Source organism: Arachis ipaensis, chromosome B09 (genome assembly GCF_000816755.2).
Source record: "Arachis ipaensis cultivar K30076 chromosome B09, Araip1.1, whole genome shotgun sequence".
Taxonomy (NCBI): domain Eukaryota; kingdom Viridiplantae; phylum Streptophyta; class Magnoliopsida; order Fabales; family Fabaceae; genus Arachis; species Arachis ipaensis.
In genome coordinates, this window is record NC_029793.2 from 140,434,560 (window position 1) to 140,446,193 (window position 11,634).

At 36.1% G+C, this 11,634-nt stretch overlaps 1 protein-coding gene across 1 annotated transcript in view; it reads right to left on the reverse strand.

The window, feature by feature from the left end:
* The window catches only part of LOC107617936 (callose synthase 3), a 14,723-nt gene continuing 4,490 nt past the window's right edge, over positions 1,402-11,634 (reverse strand). Inside the window, exons 13-42 of the mRNA XM_016319830.2 lie at positions 11,399-11,521; positions 11,167-11,284; positions 10,548-10,882; positions 10,374-10,426; positions 10,226-10,286; positions 9,895-9,976; positions 9,764-9,813; positions 9,595-9,681; positions 9,096-9,230; positions 8,915-9,009; positions 8,730-8,814; positions 8,495-8,655; positions 8,161-8,284; positions 7,980-8,080; positions 7,759-7,891; positions 7,518-7,669; positions 6,380-6,489; positions 6,147-6,278; positions 5,964-6,032; positions 5,638-5,824; positions 5,414-5,570; positions 4,853-4,972; positions 4,655-4,773; positions 4,416-4,499; positions 3,912-4,024; positions 3,579-3,808; positions 2,696-3,490; positions 2,556-2,606; positions 2,153-2,338; positions 1,402-1,866 (exon numbers count right to left, since the gene is read on the reverse strand). Coding sequence (XP_016175316.1) covers positions 1,618-1,866; positions 2,153-2,338; positions 2,556-2,606; positions 2,696-3,490; positions 3,579-3,808; positions 3,912-4,024; positions 4,416-4,499; positions 4,655-4,773; positions 4,853-4,972; positions 5,414-5,570; positions 5,638-5,824; positions 5,964-6,032; positions 6,147-6,278; positions 6,380-6,489; positions 7,518-7,669; positions 7,759-7,891; positions 7,980-8,080; positions 8,161-8,284; positions 8,495-8,655; positions 8,730-8,814; positions 8,915-9,009; positions 9,096-9,230; positions 9,595-9,681; positions 9,764-9,813; positions 9,895-9,976; positions 10,226-10,286; positions 10,374-10,426; positions 10,548-10,882; positions 11,167-11,284; positions 11,399-11,521 — 4,497 coding nt within the window. The 3' untranslated portion in view covers positions 1,402-1,617. The remainder of the gene's footprint in view (positions 1,867-2,152; positions 2,339-2,555; positions 2,607-2,695; positions 3,491-3,578; positions 3,809-3,911; positions 4,025-4,415; positions 4,500-4,654; positions 4,774-4,852; positions 4,973-5,413; positions 5,571-5,637; positions 5,825-5,963; positions 6,033-6,146; positions 6,279-6,379; positions 6,490-7,517; positions 7,670-7,758; positions 7,892-7,979; positions 8,081-8,160; positions 8,285-8,494; positions 8,656-8,729; positions 8,815-8,914; positions 9,010-9,095; positions 9,231-9,594; positions 9,682-9,763; positions 9,814-9,894; positions 9,977-10,225; positions 10,287-10,373; positions 10,427-10,547; positions 10,883-11,166; positions 11,285-11,398; positions 11,522-11,634) is intronic.

Genomic DNA, 11,634 nt, shown 5'->3' on the forward strand with positions numbered 1-11,634 from the left:
TCGGCCCTTAACCTAATAATATGATAAATTACATTAATATTTACCAAAGTCAAATTATAAGATGTTTTATAATTTAATGTCAAATATTATCAACCGTTGAATTAAGAAAAACTCGAGTACATCAATCAATGAATAAGAGATAGGAAGATAATTTTTTGTTTAGTCTAGACTCTAGAGTATTCCTCCGTGGATCATATTAATGACTAATCCCTCATATATCTCAACTCCATTCAATACTACCGGCAATGGATTATTATATGCACGAGATTTGAATTTTCGTCCTTTGTCTAAATGGACAAGTAAGCTAACCACTTACAACAACAATAAATCCTTGTTCCACTAAGTGGGGTCGGCTACATGAATCAAACGACGCTATTGTGCTCTGTCATGTATCATGTCTACAGAGAGACCGTTTACATGTAGATCTCGTTTGACCACCTCATGGATGGTCTTCTTAGGTCTTCCTCTGCCTTTCGCCCTTTGTCCATCTTCCATCTCATCCACCCTCCTGACTGGATGTTCTATCGATCTTCTTCTCACATGTCCAAACCACTTGAGACGCGATTCAACCATCTTTTCCACAATGGGTGCTACTCCAACTCTCTCCCTTATATCTTCATTCCTTATTTTATCCAATCGCGTATGACTACTCATCCATCTCAACATCTTCATCTCTGCCACACTGAACTTATGTTCGTGCTTCCCTTTAGCCGCCCAACACTCCGTACCATACAGCATAGCCGATCTTATAGCGGTGCGATAGAATTTACCTTTAAGTTTTAAGAGCATTTTTTTGTCGCATATAAAACCAAATGCACTCCGTCATTTTGACCAACCTGCTTGGATCTTATGATTTACATCATGTTCAATCTCTCCATTATCCTGTATGATGCACCCAAGATACTTAAAATTTTTAACTTTTCGTAGGATGTTTTCTCCAATTTTCACCTCTATTGGGATTTTCCCTTCTCAAACTGAACTTACATTCCATATATTCCGTCTTGCTACGGCTTATACGCAGACCATACACTTCTAAAGCTTCTCTCCATAACTCCAACTTCTTATTTAGATCTTCCCTTGACTCTCCCATAAGGACGATATCATCGGCAAAAAGCATGCACCATGGCACAGGCTCTTGGATGTGCTCTGTGAGTACTTCCAAGACTAATGTGAAAAGGTATAGACTTAAGGATGATCCCTGGTGTAATCCTATATCAATAGGGAATTCCTCTGTCACACCACCTTGAGTCTTCACACTAGTTGTGGCCCCATCATACATGTCTTTAATTGTCCACGGTATCCTTTATCCTGATAGGTTAAAAACTCATCGCGGATCTAAACTCTATTTAGTGTTTATCGCTTAACAGTAAAGTGAACTGACCACTCAACCAACTCAAGTTAGTTAGAGAAGACAAATTTAAATTGAATGAACACTCACTAATTGGTTTTGAGCTTTTGGCGATAATCAAATGCCAGCAACAAAATTGAGGCCTAGTATCCTTCCCATTCTCAATAACAGCTACTTCAATTACAATACAATGGCTACAAAAACATTGCACAAGAGGCGTGGTTGCATGCATCATGCATGGGAAAGCTCTGTGCAGAAGAAAGAGAAGACTATTCCTTGTTACGAGAAGAGCGCCCCTTCCTTTGGCCTCCAAGAATGCGAGAAATTTGCAAGCCTCGGCTGAATGCTTGGTTGAACAGCATACGTGTCTGAAATTCCGAAACAAATGGAAACCAAGCAAGAAATGCAATGGGAGTGAACAAAAGCAAACCCATTACAATCTCGTAGCCACGTGCAAGAGTTTTTACTGAGCCCCAAAATCCAGCTTTCCGTACTAGAGGCTTTAATGCTTGTGCAATCTGCAAAATACAATGATAACAGTAAGGTAACTTCGAAAAGCCAAAGCCGTAAACAAGCACGTTGAAGAAAATCAAGATAATGTAATTGCACATAATAAAGTCAAACCTCAAATATAAAATAATAATAAACTGCCTCATGAATGGGAAGATAAAACTGTCTAAAGTAAGATTTATTGCATTGCAAACAATTTTTAAAACCAAAAGCTCCAGGTAAGTGTGTTCCAACGATTAATGATAAAAAATAGTTATCTTTAGTTGGAGGGAAAAAGAAGGAAAGAGCAATAACCTGTAGCATTCCCCATCCGGTTGGCATGAAAGCAAGAATGCAAACAATAATGTCCTGGATTGTCATATGAGGAAGGGCAATTAAGAGGGCCAGAACTGATACAAAAGTCACGAATATCAATCCTTTGATTAGCCGGAAGACAAGTTGAAAATCTGCGCTGAATTTTCTCCTCCCAACAGATACCACCTGAAACAATGTGAAAAAGGAAAAATCAGAAAGGACACAGGAACTTGCTCTGCTAGATAGAAAGAAATAAGTGTTGATATAACACAGGATTTTGACGCAAGCTTTATGGGCAAGAAAGCGACAAGTTTACAACAGATATAATGATTTTATTTTGAGAAAACATACATCAGGTCTACAATTCCGATATGCCATACTTAAACACACAACTTGTACTAACCTTCACCACAGATAAAAATAAAAAGATCACCAACCATGATATGCCATACACCTGTAAACCAAGACAACGCATTCAGTTTTCCAAATTTTGATAAGTAGAAACAAATAAAGATGAGAAGAGCAATGAAGGTGAAGACTAACCAGGATACTTTTTGTTTTTGTAAAATTTAGGTGATAAACAAGACCATATTGATAGATAAAGAAGCGCAGAGATAACAATATCTCAGCTATGATTCCCCGTGTTCCTGAATATTGGAGATGATCTTGTTCCTCCTCCCACCAGGACTCCCAACTTTTCTCAGGCGGTACGCCTATGCCACCTCGGATGCTAATCCATTTATTCCAATCAGTCCAATCATCAACAATCTTTTGCCACTCAAACCCAGAAGGATTGAACAAGAAGGGTGCATAAAGCCAAGTGCCCACCATAAACCACATCGACACAGTGATGAAGAGATAGGCAACCCCACTTCTATAAGTATGACCAAAAATTTGGTACACTACCAGCAAAATCATGAGCTCAATACCCTTGACAAAGTGGCTCCGTGAGTAAAGTCTATAGTTGTCTGCAAATTTGGCATGGAAAACCACAAAACCTCGACCTGTAGGTCTATATTTTGCACCTCCATGAAGTAACGTCCTTCCATAATAGTGAGTCTTTGTCCCAAGCGAGAATGTGAAGAATACTGGAGCTAGCTGCAACTGCATTAATATGAACTCACTAAGTGCAGTTCTAAAGCCCTTTTCCAAGCCAATTTCCATTAACATGGGCAAGGCCATCAAAAACCCTATTTGAACAAACGACTGAGAAGCCAGAGCCACTTGAAGAGGCTTATTGTCACGAATGGCTTTCTGTGTACTCAAACTTTCTTCAAGCCCACTGAGAACCAGATATAGGCGACCATAGAGGAATACATATACAGTAAGAACAGTAATCTGTAAAATAAAAAGAGGTAAACTAAAAGGTCAGAAATTCTGGATATAAGAACAACACAAGGAAGACTTGACTCTAAGGGTAACATACAAGTGTACTGAAGTAAAATCCAACTGTGGTGAAATAACAAGACAGCATTCTGAAGAAATCAAAACGATGCCCAAGTCGGTACACATCTCGACTCAGTGTTTGCTCTCCATTGCCATTAGCTATCTTTGCTTCAAACATAGAAATCTGGTTGAGTCCAACATCTCTCCCCTTCCCAACTTGAATGTACTCATGATGAGTGACATTTCCTTCACGGAGTGTAGAGTTAAAGCCTACATTATAACATAGTAAAATTCATACACGGGTAAGATAAAACTAAAACTTAAAAGAAAAAAAAAACAAAGCAACGAAAGAATGTTTTGGACATCACTTTACCAGCAAAAATATCTTCGCTCAGATTGATAACCTTGGAGGCTTTGCTAACACCCCCTCTTGTGAGGTGAAAAAGCCTATCAAAGACATCGGGATGACCATAGTGGAAGCGAACCCTATAGAAAGCATAATAAAAGAAAGTAGATTATACATTTCTATAACATATATAGAGTATCGAAGAAAAATGTATGATGAAGCCCAAAATGGTGATACAAAAATATATCTAAGGAAAATATGACAAAATATTACTTAAAGGCATTAATGAGTTAGTATTTGCCCTGTATTCATTTGATGCATTCAGATTGTCACTTTCTCTATATGTTGCTTCAGTATGGATTTTATATTTATGCAACTATAAAGTTGCTCAAAATACCATCTGGACCAAGCATGTCAACCGTTTGTGTCTCCCACTTGGAACCTTTTTCTCCAACTCCTCTTCTCAGTCATATAATTTTCTTAGCCATCAAAAGATAAAAACAAGCGAAAAGATCAATAATGAGAACTTACTTCAGGGGATTAGCCAACAATCTCTGACCAATTGTAACAAAACTGGTCTCCTGATTTGACATGAACCATGCAAGTGAAGAAACACTGAAATCTCAGGCAGACATAGTCAGGGACACTAAAATTTATCAACTACAGTTGTATGAGAAAAATGTTACTTTTCAGGAATACAAAAAAAAAAATGAAAAAAATAAAAATTATATTCAAAAACAGAGATAAATAAAAGACCCAAGTGACTTTACCTTCCAGTAAATATATGCTCCCTGAGTCCAAGAATACTTGGGTACCTCACACCATCATGCTTCTTAAGAAATTCTTGCAATAAGTTTCTCATTTTCAAAGCTTCTTCCATATAGTTGTCCTACAGAAAAGGCAACTTAATCACATAGCATTATGCAAGACCTTATAATTGTGTTCTCTGCCTTATCATACAAGCTTACCTGGTTCATATCTATTGTTTGCAAGCCTTCTCCACGTGTGAAAATTATGGCATGGTTCTGATTTTCAGGCTTACCCTCACCCAAAATAGCTGGTCCAGGAAGCTTTATTTTATATATTACCTGATTAGGAGAGTCAAGTGGAGAATATGAACCAAGATATCTTCAAGTGAATTCAATGGAGTGAAAAAGATTGAGCAAAAGTTAAAGTCTAGAGTTGAATTTAGCCCTACAGAAAAAACTATTTACTCCCTCATTGAAGTTAACATTTTTACAAAACATTGTTTCTCTGTAAAAGGGTTTATTCAGTTATGCATATACCCCTCTTCCAATCCTAGGAAAATTAATATTATTCACCATCAAGATTATGTCGTGAACCATCTCTCCTAAAAGCTTAAGCCATGTCAACTATAAACTTTCCAATGTTATCATATTTTGTATCCTCCATAGGTTGTATTTTCACTGTTTCTTCCCAATAGAAAAAAAATATTTTCTTTGTAATAAATTACTAGAGTAAAAAAAGATGAAAAAAATTACAGGCTCCATGTATCAACATCTAATCACCTGGTCTAAATACTGCACTGGCTCTGTCTCTGAAGGATTACTGGATTTTGGCATTGCCTTCACTAAACAAGAGTAATAAACCTTGTTGATCTTTTTTGGCCTCTCTTTGCTAGGTTCCTCAACCTCATCAATGTAAGCAACCCGAAGTGAAGGGTATCTGCCAATCAATGAATAAGTACATGAAGCATTAAGATCAGTATTACTAAGCAGGGACACTAACTTACCTTGTCATAAGCCTCAATATGTCTTGAGCACGAGCAGCACCAGATCGCTTGTCAATCCCATATTGTTGGCATGATACTACATATGAGAATTTCATATCTGCTACTGCTTGACATTGTGTCAACAATGACCTTTCACCCGTTGCATTGTTGTCTGAATTTTCTATGGCTTTATAGCCTTCCATCAAATCTGCACATTCATGGCATTTTGTCAGAAAAACAAAACTTCTGAAAAAAGAATCTTGAGTTTCTTTGACTTGTAAATTCAAAGCTAAAACAAATGCTGATATTGAGTATGCATTCAGCCAATCCCAAAAGCAATCAATCACCTTCATCTTTTGCCATGTCAAGGAAAGCCTGGAGCTCCAAAGCCTTTCTGTAGTACATCATGCCTCTTACTGCACCAGTATGCAAACTTCAGTCAATTACAACAACTAACAAGCTTGTATCAGAAATATTTGTTCTTTTGTGTGTGTGTGTGTGTGTGTGAGAGAGAGAGAGAGAGAGAGGACCAGTTTTAGTCAAAGTTTGGCCTCTGTATGAAGCCCAGAGACGAAGTTCTTCTTCTAACTCATCCGATTCATTTCCTTTCAGTTCCTCCTCACTGGTACAATTCACTCTCTGAAGGAAGTTGTTCCATTCGTCTGTGTATCAATAACAAAAAAGGTTACATCAAATGCAATGATATCCATCCTTGAACTTTCACACTTCTGCAACATAGTGATTTATGTGTAAAGGGGTGAACCTGGAAAGATCTTTTGCAAGTAAAAGAGTATCGAAACACCATCTTCATTGGGTGATTCCAACTCACGTAAGGAAAAGAGAACCTCTTCAGTGTAATATGGTGTTAAAACCCTGTTAAGTCAATAGTGCCAGAAATAAATATTTACATGATTCATTTTCTTTCTAAAGGAAGTTACAGTTACTTTTAATACAATGAGTGTGTGTGTGTATATATATATATATATATGTTGATATTAAAGTTCATCTATGTATCAATTAGGGATATAATTAGTTTCTACTTTATTAGACATTGTAATTTTGAAGAAGGACTAAGACCTACAAGCTGAGGAATTCTTTCCCTCAACAATATATGTAAGCACGTATATGTGTATATATGTCGACCAACATAAAAAAGCAAAGAATATTTCTAATTTCTAATAACCAGTAAGTTATTATTTCATGGGAAAAAGCTTCAAGCTGCAGTACGGTGAAAAGAATTTACCATAGCTTTCATCCAATAATATTTTATTATTAATACAATTTCTTCCTACACCATCTTTCAAGAAATTATTGTTCCTGAAAGCTAGCCATGAAAATGAAACCAGAGCAAACAATAAAACTGGGTTGCCTTCACAATAACATAAAAGTTGCAGATGTTGATCGTGTTGTTTTGGAAAGTTTACGTTTTTATTTTTAGTTAACAATATCATTTTGCTTTTAAATAATTTGATTTTTGTGAGTTTAGCAAATAATTGTGCTGATGATTATAATGCACTCTATTATGAATGGAATCAATCAAAATTCGTCATTAATGCAGCAATTTTTGTTCATTCAGGATCTAATCCTTCGGTTAGAATTGTTATCACATTATTCTATTCATGAATCTAAGTATAGTTTGAAAACCTTGTAAATTTTTTACTTACAAATTTAAGTTATAACTATGTACGCATATTTTTGGGGGAAAAAATAAAAACATAATAATAATAATAAATACTATATAAATACTTTGAATCTTCAGTCACCAAGAATGCATAGACACAAAACAATTCAGATATGCAAATAGTATGTAAGAAAGGAGAGTCTCTAAGAGCTTTGAATTATCTATTTCAGAAGTGTCAATGGAAAAATGCAATAAAATACAGGACTATGGAAAAGCTTACGAGAATGAAAGCATATTGCGGACTTTGGGTGCTGCAGGCATGTCCATAAACAGTGAATTAGAGAAAAAAGAAATACGCCTTTTGGCTTCCAAATTAGATGGTACGTCCATTGCAGATTCTTTGGTTGTAAGCAGCAAGTAAAGCCGTTTAAGCTGCCAATTTTTAAAAGGAGGAAAACATGACATCAGATATGCACTCCACTATTCATACTCTTAGCAAAATAACTAGATTGGTAGAGAACCTTCTCTGTCCAAGCTTCAGTAACTGGTTGAATTGGAAACCTAATAGCTCCTTCAGAAGCAAACAGCTGATGTTGTGACTCAATGGCAAGCATCCCCTCATGTCCAGATCCACCATGGATTGATTCTACCAAACTGTTCCATCAAAACCAACACAATCATAATCAAGGAATTATGATGATTCCCTTCAAACGTGTAGAGATTGGGTTCTATGTTTCTTCACCTGGATATATGATCCTCCAACATTATATCTCTCGTCACTACTTCTAGCATGTCCTGGAAGAGAATCACAACTTGGTCCCTTTCTTCATGCTTATTGTCTATCTGCAACATAAAAAATGCATGATAAGATTTTGACATGCTTATAACTAAAATATAAACTACATAAGGTGATCAAACAATACCAAATATTTGATTAGCTCAACAAACTGCCGGTAGAGACTAGGAAGTGCATTTAGTCTGAATTGACTTATTAGGTCACCTTCTTCTATATGTTTGTCTACCTCAGAGAAAATGGATTCTATAACCCTGAAATGAAAGGTGCCAACAAAAACCAAAAGGTTTTAGATAAATGACAACCGATTAAGAGTGTCGTAGAAGGCAAAGCATTAAAGTTGAGGAACTAGTTATTTCCATGAGTCTACTTTCGATCAAGATAGGAAGAGATTATCAAGAAAGAGATCCCTCATAAAGCACTCTCACTTCTATAAACAACCACATTATAGCTTTAAAACTTACTGTTTCTCACGGTCCCCCTGAACCAGGTACTTAATAATGCTCTTAAATGAAGCATAGCACTCCCGAACAGCACAAGACATATAGTTGTCAGCCTCTATCCTTTTCCTCAGCTCTTTATCCTTTCCATTGCTGTCTTTGGCCATATCCACTGCGATTGGAATCTATGGAACACAGACAAATTATTAAATGAGCATAAAGGTAGCAAAGTTTCAAAAAGAAGACAGAATAAACAAACCTTGCTCGCAAGTAAGAATGGTGGCCATTGTATAAGGTCCAACTCACGATCAGCCCAATAAGGTACAAGCAAAAGGTCCATTTCTCTGAATAAGAACACCATAAGAGTACACTGCTGTTAAAAAAACAGTATGTATAGACAGGAAAGAACAAGAACTGAAAGCATAAATTGAATCCACTGACAACCTATTACTGATAAGATCTTCCTCTCTGAAACTAGTGATTATTTGGTTCCACAACTGAGCAAATCTTGCAGCCTCTTTACCTTTGTTAGATGGAATCTGTACCATTTAGCCAAATTATGTAAGTTGAGGATACTGTTAATTTTTAATTAAAATCTCAAGAATGTGATAGCATAATAATTAACCTGATCAAATCTGCGAGAAAAAGTAGCTTTCAGTCCTTTTTTCCTTTGGTCACTCTTTTCCTCGGGGATCAAACAAGCATTGAAGGCTCCAGGCAATGATTCAAAACGGGATCTGAGCATTCCTAGTGTCCTTATCTGAAACCAGCAGACAGTGAAATGATTATAAAAGGCACTAATAAATTCATTCAAAAAGACCCCTTCAAAATCAACAACTTGGATTTGATTCTATTAGAATTAGAAAACCAAACTTGAAACTCAAGCAAACATAAACTTGAATAATCAACTAGAAAAAGACACTAGTGACAATGGCTACATATTATTGCTTGAGGAGCAGTCCGACATTCAAAGGATAGCAGATGGAAGGAACAAGACTAATGCATATCTACCATGGCAACAAATTCTTGCTTCTTTAGAACATGATTAAGCAATAAATAAATAACAAAATCTAATGATCCAAAACCATTATAAAAGAGATCAAAGGGGAAGGCAATCTACTAACCTCTCCGAGGCGACGGAATGCTCCATAAATACCACCAAATAAAGTAGAAAATATGGCATACCAAATCTGGGTATCCATGAAGTATACCTTTAAAGGGGGAAAAAAGATTTAGGTAATTATGCAGAATATATTGAAGAGCAACCAAATTAACTATAGTATGAAAACATACCAGAATAATTGGAGCCCAAAGTGCAATTATAACACCAACATTATTTCGAGCTACAAAAAGCACAAGGTAATTCACATGAGAAAAATGAAATGAAATAGTAAAAAATTAAAAAAAATGCTCAACCTTACTACCATGGGGAAAGAATTCATGCCACTGGAATTTCGAGATTTTTACACCCATTATAGCTTTTGTTGGTCCCACCAGAGGCTTTATCTATAATAAGAATGAAAGAGAGAGACCATTAACACAAATCAAATTAATTGGTTATTTCAAAGAAGTAGTTATGTTTTTATTAATGTCCAATACAGACAGTTATACGAGTTAATTGATTTTTTTAAAGAAAGCTACAAACAGACATTTTATCTATAGCAACAATGCACGATACAAACAATTAGGATGTGAAAAAGAAAAAGCAGAGGAAATGACAGAACCATCCAACTGTAATAAATGATAAGGAATCACCTCTATATAGTAGCTGAACGCTAACTTTGTGATCAATAAGAGGACCCAAAACATTGTGTACCTGAAAATTAAAGACAGAGAATTAACATCTTATTCCTAGGAAAGTTGTATCAATCCCGAATGATGAGAGACTCTAGAACTTTCTTACTTGAAAAGGGACAAAGTGCTCTCATGCATTCCCCTACCAACATAGAGACGAGGCTGTCATTTTTAAAGCAGAAAAAACTAGTTATAGTCCCACTTGCAATGGCACAAAAAAACTGCTGTTTGTTGTACCAAACCACAAAATAGATAATGAAAACAGAGTTTTGATGTCACCTACCTGTGACCACCACATCATTAGCATCACAATCCTATAGTTTGACCTCTCAAGAAACCGACGAATAAGTGGGAAAAGAAATAATATGGCAGCAAGCATGTTCGGGGACAAGTATATAACAACAGCCATAATAAACAAAGAAGACGAACTTGAATTGCTCCCAAACCAACTTTGGATGGTTTGAGCAAACCCAGGAGGATTGTCCCAAGTGTAAGCATATGTAACTGAAAGAACAATCACCCATGCTGCAGCTGAAATAATTTTAAGAATATATCTCAACTTAACATGCATGGACATAGTTCGCTGTGCTTTCCAACTGAGAATCACATCCAGAGTAGCTGCCCAAGTGAAAAACAGAACCAGGATAAAGAAAAAGGAAAAACCATAAGCAACCTCCTCATAATGTAAAAAGCTTGAAAGTAAACAAGTTTAGAAAGACTCTGGCCATTGATACTCTTGCATGTTAGACATTAATAGCGGCAGAAGAAATGGTTCCAAAACGGCGGTTAAAGTAGCAAGGTAGATTGCAATTTTTACAGAAACACATGCAACAATGATAGAATTAGCTATTGAATTACACTAGACAGTAGTATATCTTCAGGTAAAATTTGCTATCCCCTACCTTGTCCAAGTTTCAATATGGCTGCTGTTATAAACACACTCAGCACCTTCTTGAAGACATCACCATTAAAAATTGCACTTGGATTCCCAGATCCATTCCATGCAACAATAATCATTGCCTAATCAAATATTAGCTATTCAGAAGTAGATCTTATTTTGCATTATATTAAAGGGAAAAACAATTAACGTAGAGGGAGAGTGACAACATAAATACATAACGCAATATTTATTACCTGTAAGCACAAAATGAAGAAGCCCCACATGCGATCAAAACTTCTGAAAATATGCCAAAATGACCTTATCTCAACAAAGTTAACTTTTCCAACCCATCTGTCGGAATTAGTTGGCTTGTTATCCTGTAAATTCAAGTTTGCAGCAAGACTTATGATAAGGTGGCACATGGGAGTTTCACTGTTTCAGGCTTTCAACAGTTACTAGTTGAATTAAGTTATTCATATAAATGGTAAGA